Source organism: Hemitrygon akajei, chromosome 7 (assembly GCF_048418815.1).
Source record: "Hemitrygon akajei chromosome 7, sHemAka1.3, whole genome shotgun sequence".
In the NCBI taxonomy this organism is placed as follows: Eukaryota; Metazoa; Chordata; class Chondrichthyes; order Myliobatiformes; family Dasyatidae; genus Hemitrygon; species Hemitrygon akajei.
The window spans coordinates 180495033-180519109 of NC_133130.1; the positions used below are offsets into that span (position 1 = coordinate 180495033).

Consider the following 24077-nt stretch of genomic DNA (forward strand, 5'->3'; position numbering starts at 1 on the left):
CCCACCCCCGGCGGCTTCCTAACATTCCCGCGGTTTTCCTTTATTCCCATTCCCACCCCTTTGGCTTCCGTGTGCCTTTTGTCTCTGGTTTCAAACCAGTTTAAACCCCCTCCTTGGCCTCTCATTCATCTATTCCTCCCACTCACCCGGCGGGCACTAGGACCCGGGGAAGAGAACGGCGGAGTTGGGAAGTTTTTGGGAAGTCTTGGATCGCACTGACAGGGCTCCGGAGAGGCTGCGATGAGCCGGGAATAGTGTCTGCTCATGGCTCTCGGTCTCTGGCTGTTGACCGTGTGCTCGCTCCCGCGGCTGGCGGCCGAGCCCAGCTCCCGCTGGCAGGCAGCCTCCACCCTCGCCTTCGTCTTCGATGTGACCGGCTCCATGTACGATGACCTGCTGCAGGTCATGGAGGGGGCGGCGAAAATCCTGGAGAGCACCTTGGGTAGACCCGGCAACCCCGTGTCCAACTTCGCGCTGGTGCCTTTCCACGACCCAGGTGAGGGAGGCTGATGATGGAGGGAGGGTGTGTGGAATGGAGGGAGGCTACTGGAGGCAATGAAGTAGACTGGGGAGGGAGGGTGATGGAGGGCCATAGAGAGGGGGGAGAAAGGAGGGTAGGTGAAAGAATGGAGGGAAAGAGGGAAAAATGGGGGAGAGAGGGAAGGGTGATAGAAGAGAGGGTGAGGGGGAAGAGAGGGAGAGAAAGGAAAAGGAGAGGAAAGAGGAAAGTAGATGGAGTGGAGGGAAGGAGGGAGAAATATGGAGAGAGAACATGATAGAGGGAAAAGTTGTGGAGACAGTTGGAGGGAGGATAATGGAAGGGAAAGAGGGAGAAGAGGCGAGTGAGGGGATGCTGAAGGAGTGGAGGGTGATCGAGTTTGGAAGGAAAGCGAAGGTCTTTGATGGAGGGAGAGTTGCTGGGCGAAGTGGCGGGAAACGAGGGTGTGTCAGTGAGGGAAGGTTGATGATGAAGGGAGAGACGATGGTGGAGGAGAGAGACTGAGGGTGTGGGAGAGAGGAAGTTGGACGGACACGAGAGTGAGGGAGTGAGTGACTGAGAAGCGGATGAAGGAGTGCGTGAGGCATGGGCTGTACGGGGAGAATAGTTTTCCACTGGATTGCCATGTTTCAGGGAGAGGTTGGCTCCATCAGCTCCCACATTTCCTCCTGAAAGTTTGAATGAACAGGGCGCGATCGGGTTGGTCTGATCGCAGGCAGGTTTAAAACTAGATCCGTTTCCCACCTTTTTGAATGAAGCAGTAAAAAGTTAACGCTTTCGGGAAAATATTTGCAATGGAAAGCAGTCAGCAAGATCACGGTATTTCCTCAGGCGATAGAAGGATTGATTACACCTTCTTCCAGGCACTTGTATGCCTCGCTTAGGCTGTATTTCTCAGGATATGGTTCAGCCGATCATTTCCTGCTCGCGTGATCGTTATTTCAGTTAAAGCCCCTGACAGGGATTTTGACCGAGGTGAAGCTGGGGGGAGGGTGTAATGCTGGCTTCAGCGGTCGGGGTCTTTTGAGAGCGAGAAGGAGCCACGTCTGTTTTTTTTTAGCTCTACGCCGGTGTTTCCCTTCCCGCTCTCCATGCTCACGGATATGGTCTTCTCAGTCTATCTGTCAGATCAGCTCAACAACCTCTGACCGTCTGTTTGCAGCTGCATTTCCAACACTCCCCCCCCCACCCCACCCCCAAATCTCTTCAGCCTATTCTGGTCTTCCCACCCTTCCTGCCCTCTCGCGCAAAGTTCCTGATGTTTGAATCAGGTTTTCTAGCTCTGACCGGTACTGTCAAAGGTAGTCAGTGAGATCAGCCCCGCTTCATCCCTACAGATTTTCGGCGGCCTGTAACATAGTCCACCATGTGCCTCCAACAACTGCAAATGGATGTGACCAAAACTGCATTGGCTCCGTTCCTCTCTCTGTATCTTGTGAGAGTTGGAAGGTCACTGAAACACTGTGAGCTCTGATGTTCTTGAAACTCATCCCAATTATTTCTCGTCTCGGCACTGCTTTTGGTAATATTATCCAAAAACGTTTGCACCGTCCACGACCTCATTTGACCCCTTCAACGCCCACAAATTGGCCGACAAATAAACATCGGGAAGGTGGGAGATGCGTTTTCCCGTTGCTCTCACAAACTCAGATGAGTGAAAGGGAACAGACTGCTTGCGTCCCTGGTGCCGCGCCTGAACAGAGTTGAACCTGGAACTTAGTCTTCAGGGCAACTTGAAGAGCACATGAAGGTATCTTTGTTAACATCTTCTGACTTTGATGCTGTTCACTTCCTGCAGAAACCCTCATCCCCTATACACAGCACAGAAATAGTCTCGTCCAGTCCATGCCAAACCAGTAATCTGTCCAGTCCCATTGTGCTGCACCCGGACCATAGCCTTCAATATCCCTCCCATTCATTTGCCGATCCAAATTTCTCTTAAATATTGAAATCAAACCAGCATTCATCACTTTCTCTGGCAGCTTATTCCACACTCTCACCGCCCTCTGAGTTGAGAAGTTTCCCCTTAAACATTTCACCTTTTATCCTTAACACATAACTTCTGGCTCTAGCCTCACCCAACCATTAACCCTCTGTGTACCCTTCATAGCTTTGCATACCTCTATCACATCTCCCCTCATTATCCTCCACTCTTCGGAACCTCTTTGACATTCCCCTATAGCTCAGGTCCTCGAGTCCTGAATACACCCTTGTAAAATATTCTCTGCACACTTTCAATCTTTCCTGTAGAGGGGCGATCAGAACTGCACACAATACTCCAACTTAGGCTTCACCAATGTCTTCTACCATGACTCTATGACTCTCTGTTACTTCCATTCTTGATATATTTTGTACGCTGATCTCCCTGGTTCTACTCTTTGAAAACAGGATTGTCTGAAACTCTGCTACCTGTGTTATACATTTGTACCGTTCCATTCACCAGGTGCCCTGCTTGTTGGTTGATTTTTGATATTAAAGCTTTCTCACTGTGTCAAATCCTACTTTCTGTCCAGCCTTAACGTTATAACCCATTGTCGCTTCTGCACACCTTCAGATCTCTGAAGTATCTGCCAAATGCCCCTTTTGCTGTACCTTCAGCTGCCCTCACCCCAAGTTAACCTTCACCCCAAAACCCTTCCAAACCCATTCCCCTCTCTATCTCTCTTTCCTCATTAAGACATCCTTTACGACATTCCGCTTTGGCCATGCATTTGATCAGGGGCATCACTTCAATGAACATAGAACAGTACAACACAGGAACAGGCCCCTCACTCCACAATGTTGCGCTGAACTAATTAAATTAGTAATCAAGTGACCAACTACTCTAATCCTTTCTGCCTGCACATACCCTTCCATTTCCCTCTCATTCGTGAACATATTGAGATGCATCTGAAAAGTCTATCTATCTGTGCCACCAGAGCTGTAAAATGCCTTTGACATTTTTCTCCCTGTTATATAGAAAGGAAGTACTGCAACCTCGTCTCAGATGTTCAGCTGTCTGTTTGCCCTTGAACCAATGGCTGCAGCAACTTTGCCTATCTTCCCTTCCCAAGGTGCTTTGCAGATTTCATCAGTTCAAGGGATGATGTAATTCTTGGTGCTGGAAGCTGCACTGCTCTCTCCTCCATTGGCGGCTGAGTTTCCTATGTAGTGGAATTGGATGGATCAGACCAATTGGATATTTGCCAACAATGGCACAAAACATAATGGGTCACATTACTAGGTTTACTGAATGATGTGATATGATTTATTACAGCTGGAGGCAAAAATATAATCATAGTGCACTAGAAACGTCTCTAGATCCCATCACAGTGACGTTAGATGGGTTTGTACAATTTGGTTTAAAGCAAAATTATCCTTAATCTGTGTGTGCTGGCTTCCATGTTCATTAATATTTTCCCAGATAGATATTTGAAGGGGAAAAGTGTAGGGTTAGCAACAGAGGAAGGCTCTGTGGGTAGCACTCTTGCCTTTGAATCAGGAGGTTGTGGGTTCAAGACCCACCATAGAAATTTACAGACATACAGCTATGAAGCCTGGAAAACAGGCTCTTCAGCCCAATTCATTTTACTCAGCAGAATAATAAGTCAGTCTGAACTAGATGGGCTGAACAGCTTGTTTCTGTGCTGTAGTGCTCTATGACTTGAGGGAATATATGCTGCAAGAGTTGGATGTTGCTTTTATAATCGAATTGTTTTGAAACTTATCCATGTCCAAGAGGAGATGACATTAAGATCTCATGTGGTAGTTTGCTTTAGTGCACCTTAGTTCCATAAACTGTCCGATTGATTCTCGAGTTTCTTGTGTAAGGATGCACTGTGTAACATGCGCAGTGCAGTAGAGGGGAGGTGTAGCAATCTGTACGTGTTTGCTGCAACTGAACCAATGTACCATAGTTAGCAAGAGGTTGGCTGAACACTGAATTTGGTTTCCAATGAATGTGCTTAATTACTGCCCGTCATGCTGCTGGCATCGAGGGTTGCAATGAAGGACCTCTCACTCTGGTAGTGTTCAGGGCTTCCTGTCACGCAAGCCCCAGGTGGAGACTCAGGAATACCGCTGCCTCGGATGTCGTGTTGCTGTTCTTCATCGCTGTTACCATAACAATTCTGTTTTACTAGTCAGGGTTGTTAGCCCTGAGCAGAACCCCTGAACCTGGAGCACTCTTAGTCTGGTCTCTGCCCTTTGACCTGTTTGGCATGGGTGACCCTACCAAGAGCCAGAGAGTAAAACCCTGACTCCAGCCTACATTGCCCTCTGGGTCTTTGAGGCATGCAAGCCTCCAAACCCAATGACAAGGTTGTGCTCCTCTTCGAGGTATGAATGGGATTAAAGAGGTATTTATATTGCAAACAGGTCCCGGATCACAGAGAGTGACGTTGCAGAAGTCATTCAGCACAGAGCAACAGCCGTGGGATGGTGGAGAGTGGAATATTTGTCTCCCAACCCCACGCCACAAATGGACCTGGTTAGCTCAGCTGGTTAAAGTAACGCCAAGGTCATGGGTTTGATCTCTGTACAGGGCGGAATGGTAGTGTAGTGGTTAGTCAACCCTTTACAGCGCCAGTGACCAGGGTACAATTCCTGTCACTGTCTATAAGGAGTTTGTATGTTCTCCCTGTGACTGTGTGGGTTTCCTCTGGGTGCTCCCACATTCCAAAGACATATGGGTTAGTAGGTTAATTGGTGACATGGGTATTACTGGGTGAGGCTGGCTTGTTGGGTGAAAGGCCTGTTACTGTGCTGTATCTCTGAAAAAAATAGCCTTCAAAGTTCAAAATTTTCTTTTGTAAGCAGGTTGCTTTACAAAAAAACTTGCTGGTTTATCAGAACCTGATTTTAATCTGACGTTAACAAGGACAGAGCTAATTTCAGAAGTTGCTAATTTTTGGAGATTTCTATACATTCTCATTCCCTGAGAGTCAGACTGATCCAGTGACTATGTTACGTCCTGAGATCTCCCTCCCACCATTCAGTGGTCTATGTGCACCAGAAAGTCCGGTGGAGACCACATCACTGCTAGTGTAAGTTTCCTCCCATTGTACAGTCTATGAGATTCCGATCTCCCATCATTGAAGGGTGGGGCTGGTTGCTGGTTGAGCAACGCCTTGATTTTAAAGTCCTTATTGTGAGTACGATGATGGAAGCCCCAGTGATGCACCCATCTTCCAGCTGGAAACTATTCCTGTTGGAGAGTATCAGTTCAGCATCTTGTGTTTGTGTGGTGTTTCTGATAGCTTCTTTGCACAGGAAAGGCTGATATTTTCTCCCCTATATGTCCTTATTCATATCTATACTTTGACCTTTAACTTTATTTAAATATATGTACATCTAATTATTGAATGGTGTTTTTTTGTTGCATGTCTTGCCCCGATCAACACACCACAGCAAATCCCTAATACATGTGAATGTACACTCAGTGGCCACTTTATTAGCTACACATGTACTCCTGATCATTAATGTAAATATCTAATCAGCCAATCATGTGGCAGCAACTCAATGCATAAAAGCATGCAGACATGGCCAAGGGGTTCAGTTGTTGCTCAGACCAAACATCAGAGTGGGGAAGAAATTTGATTTAAGCGACTTTGACAGTGGAATGATTGGTGGTGCCAGATGGGGTGGTTTGAGTATCTCAGAAACTGCTGATTTCCTGGGATTTTCACGCACAACAGTCTAAAGAGTTTATAGAGAATGGTGTGAAAGGCACAATACATCCAATGAGTAGAGGTTCTGTGGGTGAAAATGCTTTGTTAGTGAGAGAGGTCAGAGGAGATTGGCCAGATTGGTTCAAGCTGACAGGAAGGTGACTGTAACTAAAATAACCACATGTTATGACAGTGATGTGCAGAATGAGCATCTCTGAATGAATAACATATTGAACCTTGACATGGATGGGCTACAGCCCCAGAAGACCACACCAGGTTCCATTCTTGTACCTAATAATGTGGCCACAGCGTCTATATGGTGAATACATCTGATCCTTGAAGAGGGAACTCTGGAAAAGAAAACATGACTCAATTTTTTTTCCAAAAAAAGGTCTAGGGAATTGTGAAAACTGCAAAGAGCAGAACAGAAATAAGATTGAGGGATGACAGAAAATGTGAAGGCTGTGTTGCAAAGGGATCAGATTACAGAGAAGCCAGATTACTTTAAATTCAATTAGATCAAATTCATTTAAATTGGAATATGCAGCAGATGTTTGAATCTTGTTTTGTTTTTAGTTCAACATGAACAAACCTCATTCACTGGGGGTGGGGACAGATGATGAGAGAGTTGTAGGCAATCTACATTTCGGGGGTTCCTGGGCAGGACCATCTCTCATGAGATGCTTTGAACTAAACGAGACTATTAAACCTGACAGTGGGGAATTTTTCGGAATTGTCTGCGATTGGAAAGACAGGTGCTGGCAGATTTCTCACAGTCTTTTTGTCCTTTTTTGCCCTGCTTCATTTTTTAAAAGCTCTTACTAACTTGAGAGCAGACACTGTGAGACGCTGATTATTGGATTCGCAAGTCCACAATGATTTAAGTGTTTGCAATTAAATACACACTAAGAGAGAAGGAATCTTAAATCACCACTAAATGAACTGACTTGCGAGGGATCTGGAAGCAATAGAAAAGCTCAAGGAGGCAAATCTCCTGGGAGTTATCAGTGGTGGGACAAATCCAGCAGCTGTGGCTCGCTGGAACATTTTCACCTCTTCTTCGTCATTAAGCTATAGGTTCCAGCCCAGGGAAAATAGCTGAACACTCCAGTGCAGTGTTGAGGAAGTGTTACAGGACTGGTGGTGCTGTTATTTCAGTACTGATGTTGAGTAAGAAACAATACACTCCTTTAGAGAGAGAATGAGTCACATTGGCCATGTGGGTACCAAGTGTTCTCCATTTCAACAGCTCGTTAGTAAGGTATGCCAACCTTAGAACATAAGCCATTCGTCCCATCGGGTCTTTTCCATCATTCTATCATGGCTGATTTATTATCCTTCTCAACCTGCCTTCTTCCAGTAGCCTTACTAATCAGGAGACTGTCAACCTCCCAATAACTTGGCCTCCACCGCCATCATGGCAATGAATTCCACAGATTCGTCACCCTCTGGCTAAAGAAATTGAATGAGTGGTGATGGAACATACAATAGTACAGGACAGGACCTTCAACCCAAGATGTTGTGCAAACCATTTTTCAGCCTCCACTTTAAATATACCCAATGACTTGGCAATGAATTCCACAGATTCACCAGTTTCAGCCATCGCTATTTCCATTCCAGGCTGTGACGCAACCAGTCAGTTTATCCTTTGCCGTACTTCCACAGAAGCTTGTCGAAGTTTTTGATGACATGCCGAATCTTCACAAACTTCTAAGAAAGTAGAGGTGCTGCTGTGTTTTCTTTGTAATGGCGGTTACAATCTGGACCCAGGACAAGCTCTCTGAAATGATAGCACCGAGGAATTTAAAGTTTCTGACCCTCTCCACCTCTGAATCCCTGGTGAACTGGACCGAAGAACTTGTTTCTGTGCTGTCCAAGTCTATGGCTCTATACTGCAGGATTGCAGGCCAAGGGAGAAGTGCTGGGGAATTGCAGGAATTCATGCTATTCACTGGAGTCCAGTGGTGGAGTTTCAAAGGCAAAGCTCAGATAAGTGTCTGTTTGGACATTTATTACAGTAATTTAATTTAGAGATACAGCACAAAAACAGATCTACTGAGCCCCCACCACCCAATTACACCCTTGTGATCAATTAACTGTCTCTGGAATGTGGGAGGAAACCGGAACACTCGGAGGAAACCCAGGTGGTCACAGGGTGAACGTACAAACTCCTTACAGACAGAGAAAGGAACTGAAACCGGAGCACTCGGAGGAAACCCAAGCAGACACAGGGCAAGAGTACAAACGCTTTATAGACAGAGGCGGGAATTGAACCCGGGTCACTGGTGCTGTAAAAGTATTATGATAACTGCTGTGCCACCATGCCAGCCCAGAAGTCCATGCTCTGGTTGTTACTTCAGACCGCGGGTAGTTCCATGAGCCAGGGAGAAAATTCTGACTTTGAAAGCTGCAAACTCCAGGAATTCAAAACTAAATCAAACTAGAAGGGGAGGACAGTGACAGTGGTGTAGTGCTGCCTCTTCACAGCACCAGTGACCAGGTTGCTGATTGGTACTGTCTATGTGGAGTTTGCATGATCTCCTCAGACTCTCCGGTTTCCTCCCTCATCCCAAATTCGTGCACATTGGTAGGTTAATGGCATACGCCCTTAGTGTGTAGGTGATGGGGAACAGTTGGTGAGGGGGAGGTCAGTGTTGATGGGAATGTGGGGAGATAACAGTGAATTTAGGTACGTAGAGAAAGAGCAGCAGGAGGAACTCGACCCGAAACGTTTATGGCCCATTTCTCTCCACGGATGCTGCCTGACCGACCCACAGGGTTCCTCCAGCAGCGTGTACTTCTGTGCCCCAGGTTCCAGCATCTGCAGTCTCCTGTGCCTTCAGAAGAGAATTAATTTGGGGAATAGCGTGAATGGGTGCTCGCTAGTTGATGTGGACCCAGAAGGGGAAAGCGCCTGTTTCTTTACTGGATGAGACTCTAACAAAAAGCACAAATTAATAGAGAAAATAAGTGAACAGTATATAGGCTGATACCAATTAAAGTACAGGGTTGCTTCTTTCATGATGAAGCCACTCTCAGGTTCGAGGAACAACATCGTATATTCCATCTGGGTAGCCTTCAACCTGATGGCATGAACATCAATTTCTTGAACTTCCGGTAATGCTCCCCCTTCACCATTTGCCAATCCTGTTTCCTTCCCTCACCTTATCTCCCTACCTCTGGCACCATCACCTCCCTCTGATGATCCTCCCCCTTCCCTTTCTCAGTGGTCTTCTGTCCTCTCCTATCAGATTCCCCCTTCTCCAGTTCTTTATCTCTTTCACCAATCAGCTCTCCAGCTGTTTACATCACCCCTCCCCTTCTCCTGGCTCCACCTATCACCTGCCACCTTGTACTTCTTCCTCCCCTCCCCCACCTTCTTACTCTGCCTTCTCCCCTTTCTTTCCAGTCCTGATGAAGGGTCTCGGCCCGAAACATTGACTGTTTACTCTTTTTCATCGATGCTGCCTGGCCTGCTGAGTTCCTCCAGCATTGTGTGTGTTGCTTCCAGGGAAAGTTGTCAGCTGGGGAAGGGGGGCATTGGTCATGACTCCGTACATTCCTCTCATGTTCTATCAGTGCTTGGGGAGGGTTTATTGCCTCCTCTGGTGTAGCCCCTCCAACAACATGGTGCTCCGCAGGAGCCGGCGTGGAGTAGAATTTAACGCACAGGCTTCAACTCGAGCTGAGGCGGCTCTCAAGCAAGTGATACAACAGACTGCGTAGCTCCAATTTTACCTCTCCCCAGGCCTCATATTACTTTACAAAGGGGCTGGACTTCTATTCCTCGCGTGTTTTCATCTCTCTGGAGAGAAATGATTTATCCTTGGTTGAACTCAGCAATATTGCCCAAAGGCTATCAAGTTAAATCTCATGAATATGGATCTGACATAACCAATTCTGACTGATTGCATTCCTCAGTTGATAATTATTTCAGCAGGACTGGAATCCATTTGTTCTTTGAAGTATTCAATACATATCTCATTCCTCTATTTCACTTTTTTTTATCAGCAGGTATCGGTCCATTCCCTTATTTGAAATAACATGTTGTGACGTCCCCTTGCTCTATTCCTATGGGGGAAGTATTTCAGATTCAGGTTTAATATCACTGGCATATGTTCTGAAATGTGTTATTTTGCAGCAGCAGGACAGTGCAATACACAATAAAATAGCTATTAATTACAACAAGGATTTTGGTTAATTGGGCTGTTGATTAATAAGGGCAGAAACTTATTTGGTACAACTCTTAAAGAACAAAAACTAATCAAAATAATAGGTGGGATTCCCTTCGTTTATTTGGGACACTATGCTGTGTAGTTAGCACAGGAAACTGATGCCGAACAGTTTCTAACTAGCATCAGTCCCATGCACTTGTGTGGCGTTAGACACTACACCAAACAGTTTTTAAATAGCATCAGTTGTGTGTGTTCATGTTCAAAAAGCAGTGTTTTTTGTCACTGATAGTTGGCAAGAAATAAGCAGTCAGACAGTTTAGAACTGTTTCGTTCACCATGATTTCAAGCTTTCGGGGTTGGAGATACCAGAAATGGCCAGGAGTGGCAACGAAATGATTTCACTTCTTCAACAGGTTAGGAATTTGAAGGTAACAACAATCATCTTGAATGTTCCAATGAAAAAGGAGATTTGGAGGATGCAATTATCAAAAGCATTGTATGAAAGCAGTCCATCATCTGCACTAGGGGTCAGGGCTGATTTTGTTCATTTACAGTCAATCAAAAGAACATGGCAGTGTACACTGAATGAATTCCCCAATCAATAACTATGAGGAGCTAATACGCAGTTTTATACTACTGCAGAAGTGTTGGTAGTGTTCTACTTTGTTCTGTATTTCATTTAAATACATAAACTTTTACTCAGTTAAATGGTCATTTGTCTTTTTTATACTTTTATAACTATTTCCATGAAACCTCAACTAATTGAGGCAGCTGCTTATTTGGGCCAAACTGAACTGGTCCTGATGTGTTGCAATTAACTGTATGGAGCAATTTAAATCAACTAAGTAGTGCAGAAGGAGGTTGACAAAATAATGAAGGAGAACCAATGTACCAGGCTTCATTGTCTTTTCAGAAATGTGATGGCGGAGGAGAAGGAGCTGTTCCTAAGATTTATGTTTCTACTGTATCAGAACAATTATGATGCTCAACAATGCAAACCACTAATGAAAGAGTTAGTCAAAAGTTCTGTGATTCAAAGTTGTAGAGCTCTCCTCCAAGAGGACCACAAGCTTGTCACTGGGTTTGGAAGCTTGCCTGCCTCAATGACCCAGAGAGTGATGTTGGCTGGAGTCAGGGCTTCGTGCTTTGGCTCTTGGTAGGGTCACCCATGACAAACAGGTCAAAGGGTAGAGGCCAGACTAAGAGTGGTCCACCAGCCCTCCAGGTTCAGGGGTTCAGCTCAGGGCTAACAACCCTGACTGGTTGAAAACATTGTTACAGAAACAGCAATGGAGACAGACAGAGATGGAGGACCTTCATTGCTGCCCTTAATGCCAGTGACATAACAGCTGTTGACCTCTAGTATTACTGGTTGATTTAAGCCACTCTTTCATTTCCTTTAGATAGCTGGAATATAGCATTGCATTTCTGAAGTATTCCTTGAGTTTTGCACACTAATTGTCCTTTAACAGAATCACTGACATGTTTTGTGAAACTTGTTATTTTGTGTCAGCAGTAGAGTACAAAGCATATAAAAAAACTCTGCGTTAAATAAGATAAACTAAATATGTTACTTAGAAGTACAGTAACTGAGCAAATGTCTTTTGATTAACGTGATAATGAATGACCAAGTTGCAGTCAACTCCGGCCCACAAATAGAACAATTTAAACTGCAAAGTATCATTCCATTTGATGCTAAAAAGAGATTTTAAAGAAAGTTGCATCTTCTCACTGGTGTTAGGTATACGTTGAGCAAGAACGACAACGGAGCAGTGGAATTAAACATTTTTTTGGAGTCATATTAATAATGATACGTGCTGGGCAACTTACAGAGGGGGAGCCGATTCATTGTGCGATCAATCGGCCGCATATACACTTGCCATATTCTCGCAATCGATCCGATACCATTCACCTGGTATTTTCAGGCCTTTGCTATTTTGTATTTTGCATTCTATAACCGTCACACTCCGTCCAGGCTGCAGAGTACATTGGAACATCTGATAGGAAGGTGAAGGGTTCTTTGTCGTTTTAGTTCCTCTTTCAATCTAACTATCAGAATCTTTACACAAACAAGAGAAAATCTGCAGTTGCTGGAAATCTGAGCAACACACACAAAATGCTGGAGGAATTCAGCAGGCCAGGCAGCGTCTAGGAAAAAAGTACAGTTGGCATTTTGGGCCAAGACCCTTGGGTCATGGGTGTTGCTTATTCAGACCACCTGCCCCTTTTTAATGGATCTTGCTTTGACTTTAACTCACCGCCCTTCCCAAACTCCTATAGACAGATGGTGGAGAGTATATTGACTGGTTGCATCACAGCCTGGTATGGAAACACCAATGCCCTTGAATGGATGATCCTGTGAAAAGTAGTGGATACGGCCTGGTCCCTCATGGGGAAAGCCCTCCCACCATTGAGCACATCTACATGGAATGCTGTCGCAGGAGAGCAGCACCTCCACCACCCAGGCCAGGCTCTCTTCTCACTGCTGCTGTCAGGAAGGAGGTACAGGAGCCTCAGGACTCACACCATCAGGTTCAGGAACAGTTACTACCCTTCAACCATCAGGTTCTTGAACCAGTGGATAACTTCATTCAACTTCACTTGCCCAATCACTGAACTGTTTGCACAACCTATGGACTCACCTTCAAGGACAATAGAATAGATGAAAAAACTGTATCTTAAACTTCCAGTTTTAGATGGCGTCACTGAAGGCAGGGGACAGCTTACTGGTAGTTTGAAAGGCAAGAAATTCGACTGAAGACATCATTAATAACACTTTATCTGAAGTAAATTGTGGTAAGCTATCACCACAAACGATGAAGAGGTGATCGAAGGCGAAGCTGATTGGAGGGATGGGCCATGCTGGTGCGTTACAAAGTTGAAGTGTAACGTCCTCGAGATGGGGTTGGAGTGAGCAATTCGGAGAGGAGGGTCGAGGCAGGGTGTTAGGGCTGGAGGTGAGGATCTGGCCGATTTTGCTTGCTCTCCCGCGATGTTCACTCCTCCCTCTGTGGCACTGAGGCTGTGAGACTATCCTGGCTGCTGTGCTTTGTGTTTGCGAGCTTTGTGGCGATTTGCCCCGCTAATGAGACTGAGGCTTTGGGCCTACTCTGAGCTGCTCTGGCATTCGGATCTAAGGAGCCAATTTGGTTCAGAATGTCGTCGCTCACTTCTCCTGCTGGCATGATTTGTGCTTTTTTCTCTTTCTCTGCACATTGGGCGTTGGTCTTTACTTGATTCTTTCAGATTTCTTGCTTTGTGGCTGCCTGTAAGCAGACAAGTCTGAAGGCTGTATAATTTATACATACTTTAATAATAAATGTACTTTGAATCTTTGAACAAAGACTGACAAGCAGTCAAAGTGCAAAAGAAGACAAACTGTGCAAATACGAAACAGAAACAGATAATAATGAATGCTGAGAACATGAGCCCTTGAGAGTGAGCCAGTGGGTTGTGGAGCAGTTCAGTGCTGATGTAAGTGAAGTTATCCATGCTGGTTCAGGGGACTGATGGTGATGGGGTAATAACCTGAACCTGGTGGTGTGGGACCTACGGGTCCTGCCCCTGATGGAATGTGGTGCTTCCAGTAGCCCCCGGTTCTCATCGCATCACTATTAATTGATACAGCAACTACAGAGAAAATACCCATAGAAATGGGGTCCCATTAGCAGTTTCCAGAGCTCCATTAAACTCACCAGCCTTGTTTCTCATGCTGCCTTCAAACTCACCCAGTTCACTGGGAAATTGATCAGGCTGCTGTGTAAAATTTAACAGAAGTGGATGAAAATGTGTTGGTGCCAAGTTTGTAGAATTATACTAAGCTTTTCTGACTCTAGATAGAAGGTCAGTAATAAAAATTATGAGCCAGAAAGTCAGATGCACAAATACGTATCAGCAATTGTGTAAAGTTTGCAGAAAATGTCTATTAATGGGATTTATTGCAGGAAGGGTGTCAGAGATCCAGTAGTGTAATAAAATGCATTTGGATATTAAACTTACTGAGATACTGGTAGTGATAATGTCCGCTGATAATTTTAAATTGTTCTTTTGGCATTGTGTCTCCTACTTTAATGTGGTGTTGGCTGTGACTGAGTTGATTGTGGTTTCAAGTTCATACTTGAACCTTAAAACCTGGGCTGTCAAGCTGTTAAAAAACAACTTGATGGAGGAACTCAAGTTCAAGTTTGTCATTCAACCATACATGAATACAGCCAAATGAAACTACGTTACCCCAGGGCTAAGGTGCTAAACACAATACCAGCAGTCATGCACGGCACAAGACACATACTGTATACTGTAGCACATCAAAGACAGCAAGCACATCTAAGATACAGTTACACAAAAAACTGTATTGCAAGATCCCGAGTCAATGAATGTTGCAGCAGTCTGCAATCAAACACAATGTAGCTTGTCTTCTGCTGAGCAAACACTGGGGGCAGCACCGACTCCAGCTTCGATGCCATGCCACGCTGCCCCCTGCTGGGGGGCTTTGACTCTCACACCTCTCACCTGGGCAGCTGTCATCAGGCCACACTGCGGCTTGAGGCCTGGTTCTCGGTGCAACTGAAGAGACGCAGCTCGCCGGCTGTGCACCAATAAACCGGCGAATCAGACTTGCAGCATTGCACATGAACAATGTCCAACAGGTTCTTGCGATCACAAGAAAAGTGGCTAAGGCAATGATGCGCTGTTAGACCTGCTGCTCACCCTTGTACTGGCTCCTTAGTCACCTCTCTGACGCACGATCCGAACCAAGTTTCTTCAGTTTCTCCACCAATGAGCAACTCGCTTATGGGGTAGACCTGCAGTACTTGAAGCTCTTGAAGACCAGCAGCGTCTTATGATCGTAACAAATACATTAAAAGAAGTCAATAGCACCTTTGGTTGCCCCCATAGAAGGTTCTGCGATGGAATGTGCTGCCATCTTACAGCGCATCAGGTGCCGTCAGTAGAAGCAAAGGGCCGGTCAACATTTCACGTAAGGGTTTCACATAAGAATCAGAATCAGGTTTATAATGAAAGGGCTAGAATGAAATATAGCTGCTGTCCTGCCTTCTTTATAGCTGCATCAATAGATTGGGGCCAGGTTAGATCCTCAGAGATCCTGACACCTAGGAGCTTGAAGCTGCTCACTCTCTCCACTTCTGATCCCTCTGTGAGGATTGGTTCGTGTTCCCTCTTCTTACCCTCCCTCCCACAATCAGCTCTTTCGTCTTACTGACATTGAGTGCAAGGTTGTTGCTGTGACACCACTCAAATAGCTGGTATATCTCACTCCTGTACGGCCTCTCATCTCCATCTGAGGTTCTACCAACGATGGGTGTATCATTAGCAAATTTATAGATGGTATGGGATCAGGACTGGTCTGAAAGCCAAACATCCTTTTCCTTTTCAAGATGCTGCCCGATCCGCTGATTTCCTTCAGCAGCATTTTTTAAACACAGTTTGTCAAAGCAAACTTTATTCCATGAATAAACCTTGCAATGCCTTTTCATTCTTACACTCAGAGTAAGAATCAGAATCGATTTATTATCGCCAAGCGGAGCCGTGACATGCAAACACAAGAGATTCTGCAGATGCTGGAAATCCAGAGCGACGCACACAAAGTGCTGGAGGAACCCAGCAGGTCAGGTGGCATCTATGGAAATGAATAAACAGTCAACGCTCTGGGCTGAGACTCCTTGTGAAATGTATTGTTTTGCAGCACCAGTGCAGTGCAATACATAAAATACACTATAAATTACAATAAAAACATATAGTATAAAATATTTAATAAATCATGCAAAACAAGAACAAAAATAGTGAGGTAATATTCCTGGCTTCCTAGTGAATTCAGAAATCTGATGGTGCAGGGGAAGAAGCTATTCCTTTCCCAAAATGTTGAGTGTGGGTCTTCAGGCTTCTGTACCTCTTCTCTGATGGTTGTAATAGGAAGCAGGTATGCATGTCCTGGGTGGTTGTAGTTCTTAGTGATGGATGCTGCCTTGTTGTAGAAGTCCTTGATAGTGGGGAGGCTATTGTCCATGACGGAGCTGGCTGAGTTTACAAGCCTCTGCCATCATTCTTATGTTCATAGACAATGCATCAAGTGGTAATCTATTGTATTTCTTCAATCAATAGAATTGTTGCCACTGATGTGGTCCTTTGAGTGGTACCCTACTACAGTAATTGAGAGGATTCCTCACCCAGCCTGGCCCCTCCCTGTCTAGTAATGGTAATGGTTCCCCCCCCCCCCCCCACTGTGCTGCACCAAGCTTCAGTGTGCCCCTCAGCATGTACTCCTGTAGCCTGGAATGTGCCGACTGGCAGCATTTCTCTACGGACATCTCGATGTGCTGGCACACCACCGAGTTTCGGGCCGACCAAAGGCTGTCTTTCTCTGAGTTGACGATCTGCCAGCAGCACTCGATGTCTGTCTCCAAGTGCGTCCCTGGGAACAGCCCGTAGATCAGAGAGTCCTCTGTCACACAGCAGCTGGAGATGAATCGCCACACAAGCTCTTTCATTCTTTCCTCCAGAAGTTAGTTCTTTGCTCCAGATTCCAGCGGCTGCGATCTCTAGAGTTTCCCCAGTACTGACAGTGGAATGCGCTCCCAGTGGAACTGTCTTTCAGATGACTTGTGAAACCAAAGTCATGTACTAGATTCCAGGACACGGTACTGACAAAGACCAGAAACATTACTTTAGTGTCCTGATTAGGAAATATCGATTATCCAACATTACTAGGAATAAATCTTATTTGATCGTTATTACTCCTGGGAGTTTGACATTTGCATATCGGCCTTTATTGGAGTTCAAAAATTAACATTTCATTAGCTGTAAACAGTTTTTGGATTCTCAGAGACGTGAAGGATGTTATAGAAATAGAGATGTTCCTTCCCTTAATCAAAGTAGATGGTCTAACACAGTCAAACATCGAAGGCCAGTGACGTGGATGGGTGATGAAGGATACTGTATCTGTAGATGTCAGGCTGTCCCAAGTCAGTGGGTTCTGGGGTCGGATGTCAATGTGAGCAGAAGGCACGAGGAAGTATGAGGGCTGGCAAGTTGGCACGCCCAGAGTTTGGGGCTGCAGCTCGTGCACCCATCATCAGCTAGTCTAGGGATCAAGACCGAAGATCGAACCCTGAAGGTCAGTGAGAAGTCCGGCATCAAAAGCAGATGCCTAGAGGCTGGAGACTCTGGAGGCTGGAGGTTGGGGCTGGATATTGAAACTGGAGGCTGGACATTGAGAATGGAGGCTGGAATTGAGACTGGAAGCTAGACATTGAGTCTGGAGATGGACATTAAGAATGGAGGCTGGAATTGAGACTGGAGATGGACATTGAGGATGGAAGCTGGACACTGAAACTGAGACTGGAAATGGACATTGAGACTGGAGATGAACATTAAGACTGGAGATGGACATTGAGACTGGAGATTGACATTGAGACTGGAGATGGACATTGAGACTGGAGATTGACATTGAGATTGGAGATGGACATTGAGATTGGAGATGGACATTGAGACTGGAGAAGGACATTGAGACTGGAGATTGACATTGAGATTGGAGATTGACATTGAGACTGGAGATGGACATTGAGACTGGAGACGGACATTGAGACTGGAGACGGACATTGAGATTGGAGATGGACATTGAGACTGGAGATGGACATTGAGATTGGAGATGGACATTGAGATTGGAGATGGACATTGAGACTGGAGAAGGACATTGAGACTGGAGATTGACATTGAGATTGGAGATTGACATTGAGACTGGAGATGGACATTGAGACTGGAGACGGACATTGAGACTGGAGACGGACATTGAGATTGGAGATGGACATTGAGACTGGAGATGGACATTGAGACTGGAGATTGACATTGAGACTGGAGATGGACATTGAGATTGGAGATTGACATTGAGACTGGAGATTGACATTGAGATTGGAGATTGACATTGAGACTGGAGATTGACATTGAGATTGGAGATTGACATTGAGACTGGAGATGAACATTGAGACTGGAGATGGACATTGAGATTGGAGATTGACATTGAGACTGGAGATTGACATTGAGATTGGAGATTGACATTGAGACTGGAGATTGACATTGAGACTGGAGATTGGCATTGAGACTGGAGATTGGCATTGAGACTGGAGGTTGGAATTGACACTGGAGTTGGAGGACTGTCCGTGTATGTGGATAGGTGGGAGGGAAAGGGCTTGATTTGTTTTTTGTGTTCAGTTTAGCTGTGTTCTGTGCTGTTCCGCCGTGGCATGCTATGTTGGCACTGGGATATGAGGATACTTGCAGGCTGCCCCCAGCATCCCTATGTGAGTTGGCTGTTAACACAAACAAACCTTTTCACTATATGTTTTGATGTATACCTGATAAATAAATCTGAAGCTGAATCCAAACCATTGGGTGGTAGAAGCTCTCAATTACATTTTTTGTACAGGTATTGCTGTCAATCTTTTCCAGCCTTACCGTGTTAAACATAAAATGAAGAACCTTCTGCATAGTTTGTTACTTCCAGGATTCTCCTGGGGGGATTGCTCTGGGCCAACAGAACTGGCCATGGGTTTTAAAACCTGCTTAATGGTGAGGAAAAGAAATTAGCTGAAGCCTCCTAGATCCACTTTGTTCCTATCCCTCCTGTTGATATCTGCATGGTTATTGAATGAGAGTGAGGTACTTGGCCAGAGTCAAGTACAGGCAGTTTGTTCATGCGCATTATTTTGGAATACATTTGAGCAGTAGAAGAGAGATGGTCTTGTATTTCTCCAGCACCTTTAATGACCTGTTTGTAAAGTGCAATGTCTTAGTAATGCTCGATGATTGATAAATACTGGCCAGGACACAAAAACTATCTCAAGGACAACCAAATTGGCAGAGGAGCTCAGCAGGTCAGGCAGCATCTGCAGAGGGAAGTGGACAGTCGATATTTGGGGCCACGACTTTTCATCTGGGTAGAAAGGTCGGGAGGAGATACACTGAGGTAGTATGATTGTTAAAAAAACTGAGTGCAGAATATTGTGTTACAGATACAGAGAAAGTGCAGTGCAGGCAGACAAATAGAGTACAAGGGCCTTGAGGAGATAGACTGGAAGAGCAGAGATTTATCTTTCTGTGTATAAGAGTTCCTTTTCGGAGTCTGATAACAGCAGGATAGAAAATGTCTTTGAGCCAGTGGTACATGTCTTTAGGGTTTTGTATCTGCCCAATCAGAGGGGGGAGAAGTAGTGGTGACCAGGGTGGGAGTTTGTAAAGCACATTTTGGTTTTAATAAGGGACTTATTTGACTGTATCAGGAATTTAAATTGGACTTTTCACTGGCATCCTGTTGCTCAGTGTGGGTTCCAAAGAGGAGGATGCCTTCTCTCTCTTTGTGCACCATCTCCAACTTGTCCAAATAACCGATTCGCTGCCTGTTTCTTCCATTATTGAAATGGGAATCATCCCGTCCCCCCCACCCCTTCCTCCCCAAAGGCAGTAGCAGTCGAGATCTGCAGTGAAATAGCTAGGATTACAGCTCAATGCCCTTTAGTTGCTGAGATCCATAAATACCAGGGACTGAGGGTGTTGATTACCCTGGTTTGCTGTTGTTGCGTCCTCATCATTTCCAGCATTTGTATCACAGTCTCTGCATTCCCTACCACCACCGCCCCATAACAATTATGCTGCTTTCTGTGTAGTCTGGTGAATGTATTGGACATGACCTGTTGACCTGCTGTTTAAATTGGAAATAGGGATTAAAACATTTCTGCAATGTTAAACATGTCACAGATCACCATCTGGTATGAGGGGGCTACTGCACAGGATCGAAATAAGCTGCAGAAAGTCGTGAACTCAGTCATCTCCAACATGGAGCACTAGCCTCCGTAGCATCCTGGACATCTTCAAGGAGCGATGTCTCAAAAAGGCGGCATCCATCATTAAGGATCCTGATCACCCAGGACATCCTCTTTTCTCATTGCTACCATCAGGAAGGAGGTACAGAAGCCTGAAGGCACACACACAGTGATTCAGGAACAGCTTCTTCCCCTCTGCCATCAGATTTCTGAATGGACTTGAACCCATGAACACTATCTCACAACTATTTTTGCATTACTTATTTAGTTTAATTATTTAATACACACTTACTCACTCTAATTCATAATTTTCCTGTTATTATGTATTGCATTGTACTGTTGCCGCAAAGACAACAAATTTCATGACATGACCCGGTGATATTAAACCTGCTTTGGATTCCCTCCTTGGTTACCTCCAGTACTCGTGTCTCTCTGGTCCCTCTCTGGCTGTTCCTGTTGCACATCTCCTCCTTCTCTCTTCTGCTGTGACCTTTCTTATGTGGCACACTAACTTACATCTCGGGGTGTCAGAGCTCGGAGTTCAACTCCAGTGTCCTCTGTAAGGAGTCTCTGTACGTTCTCTCCCTGGAGTGCTTGGGTTTTCCCCGGCGCTCTGGTTTCCTCCCATGGTCCAAAGTCGTACCGGGTGGGCTAATAGGTCATTGTAAAATTGTCCTGTGGTTAGGTTAGAGTTAAATTAGGGTTGTCAGGAATTGCCAGCTCAAAGGGCCAGAAGGACCTACAACAAGCTGTATTTCTAAATAAATAAGATTTTAAAATTCCAAAGATAAGCATGTTGTGGCATGGTACATCGGTGCTAGTAGCATGGTGACTGTTGCGGGTTGCCCCCAGCACATCAACTTCTATATTCCATTCTTGCCAGAGACCGACTCCTTCTTCGAGTGACTCACTGACAAACATTTCTCTTTCATCATAAAAATGATCTCGGAGGGCTTTCAAATCCAGGGCAGCATCGTGGAAGTTCATGCTAGGATCCTGCAGCCTCTTTTGAACACGGTCAATGCGAATGAGTACTTTGTTCCAAAATCCTAGCAAAATCAGAAAATCATAACTCAACATGCGGTCGTACAGCTGCCTTGCCTCACTTCTTGTTTCACTGGTCTCGTTTTCATTGTCTATCATGTCCTGGAGAACTTGAAGTATCTCCTCAAGGTACTTGTTGACAGGCTTCACTGCTTCTGTCCTTGCACTCCACCTGGTTTCAGACTCCGACTTAACAACCACACACACGGCGTTTTTGAGCTTTTCCCAGCGCTGTGTTGAATGAGAGAAAAACACGTAGAGAGCTTCAATGGTTCCAAAAAAGCGTGACCATCATTGTATCCTGCTTGGCTGCATATACACCCACCAAGTTGAGTGAGTGATTGTCACAATTCACAAACACTGCCAGGTTGTTTTTCTCACTTATTCTTTATCTGACTTGACTTCCTCCTCGGCTTGTGACGCATTTGTACTTGATCCACCTTTGGATTCTAACAAACGTAGCAGGTGCAGGCGACTCCATGGAACGTGTCGAACTACTTGTTGCGGGCTTTTCAAAGAAGGGCATGAAGAACTTGCTCAACTTCTTGGCTTCCTCCGCCTCCAACTTTTGTCTCTTCTGTCCTTCAGCTCCACTTACTTCCTTCTTCGTGAAGAAACGTTTCATGATCTTCTTACACAATGCTCTGAAATAAGGCCATCCCAGTGCTTCTCACCCATGATAATCAAAGACAGATCATACATCTGAAGAAAATTCTTTTTTCACTATCCAAGGTTGGCTTGTCTGACTTTAATAGAAATTGCTCAGCGGTGCCCCCCTTCAAGTGGCACCCAGGGCACGTGCCATACCTGCCATACCTTAGATACACACTGAACACAGATTAGGTGCCACATACAAAATGCTGGAAGAACTCAGCAGGTCAGGCATCTTCTAGAGAAGGGAACAAACAGCCAATGTTTTGGGCCGAGACCCTTCATGCTGTGCAGATCACTTGCAATCAATCCATAAAGGTGATTGATCGTAGGCTCTCTGATGTAGGGTCTTGGCCCAAAACATTGACCAGCACAAATGCTGCCTGACCTGCTGAGTTCCTTCAGCAGCTTGTGGTTTGTTCCAGGTTCCAACATCTGCAGACTTCTTCATCTGAATGTTGTGTTCACATTTGCTTGCAATTTGTATTCTGCCCTGGTCTCGTGGCCATCCAGATATTTCTATAAGGTGCTGCTTTAATTCTCAATCCCACTCTCAGTTTGAACCATCTGTCTGTGTCCTCTTCCACTGCTATAGCTATGTAAACTGGAAGGATATCTTATCTCCATGCATTTTTCAATCTTATGGAATGAACACTGAATTCTCCAATTTCAGGCGAACTGTTCTCTTATTGTGTTCCATTGTTACGCCCATGTGTCTTTCTCACCCCTCTTCTCTAAACCTTTTTGCTAAAGGCCCATACACAGGCTTCTTCTTATCTGATCTGCTTTAACCTATCTCCTGCCTTACGCCAGTGCTTCTCCCTCTGCTTTTGAGCTGCTGAGCCTCCACTCCGCGGCACACTCAAAATGCTGGAAAACTCAGCAGGTCAGGCAGCACCTGTGGAAGGAAGTGAACAACTGAGGCCTGAAACATCAGCTGTTCATTCCCCTCTGTAGATGCTGCCTGACCTGCTGAGTTCCTCCAGCATTTTGTGTGTGTTGCTCAAGAATTTCAGCATTTGCAGAACCTCTTGTGTACCCTCCGCTCTACCCCCAGATCTGAGGAAGGATTTCTGATCCAAAACATTGACTGGTTTCTCTCCCCACAGATGCTGCCTGACTGGCTGAGTTCTTTCAATGTTTGCTTAATTATGGACTGCAGTTACGTGTCCATCTGCTTTTGATCCTTCCGTCCCACTGTAGGGCAGTGCTTCGCCGTCTGCAGATGATCTGACGCTGGCAGAGCTGGTCAGCAGTGATGACGTATCAGATTTCAAGAGGACATTAGCAACTTGGTGGAATGGGCAAACCTAGAAAGAAACTCAGTGCAGAAAGGTGCAACGAGTGTTGGTGAGAAGACTGTAAGCGCTGTAGGCTTGACAATCACAACTTCTGCATTATCTATTTATTGTTTAAATTGTCATTTTACTGCTGTCACAGAACAACTTATTTCACGCCATATGTCAGAGATAATAAACCTGATTCCAATTCTGAGCTTGCACTTCTAATTTGGATGAATGTGCTGACTTGTTTTTGTTCTTTTATTAAAATTTTCTCCTATCTTTCATCTCCAGATTGTCATAGAACATAATATGAGTACAAGGTCAGTCTAACCTGTCCATCCCACATTTCCCTTTCATTTCTTCTATCCACGTGCCTATCAAAGAGTCTCTGAAATGTCCCTAATAATGTGCTTACCACTCTCTGTGTGAAAAACCTACCTCTGAAATTCCCCCTATACCTTCCTCTAATCACCTTAAAATTATGCCCTCTTGTATTAGCCGTTGGCACCCTGGGGAAAAAGTCCCTGGCTGTCCACTCTATCCATGTCTTTTATCATCTTATACACTTCTATCAAGTCATCTCTCATTCTCCTTCACTCCAAAGAGAGAAGGCCTATCTTGCTCAACCTTTTCTCATAAGCCATGCTCCGTAGTTCAGGTAAATCACTGCATCCTCTCCAAAGCTTCCACAACCTTCCTATGATGAGGTGACCAGAAATGAGTGCGATACTCCAAGTGTGGTCTAACCAGAGTTTTGTAGAGCTGCAACATTACTTCGCAGCTCTTGAACTCAATCCCCCATATAATGAAGACCCATATACCACATGCTTTCTTATTTCTTCTGCTTTGCACAGTAACTGTTCATATTTTTTGGCTCTTTGTGGCTAGGATGAGGCATAGTTCCGGAGTATGTACAAACTGAAATTCGTCCTCTTCACAGACAC

The 24077-nt window shown here is 45.1% G+C and overlaps 1 protein-coding gene across 1 annotated transcript in view; it reads left to right on the forward strand.

Annotated features, from left to right (window-relative positions):
- The first annotated feature begins 264 nt into the window (after nucleotides 1–264).
- The window catches only part of LOC140731245 (hemicentin-1-like), a 379087-nt gene continuing 355274 nt past the window's right edge, over nucleotides 265–24077 (forward strand). The window contains 1 exon segment of the mRNA XM_073052779.1: nucleotides 265–496. Coding sequence (XP_072908880.1) covers nucleotides 265–496 — 232 coding nt within the window.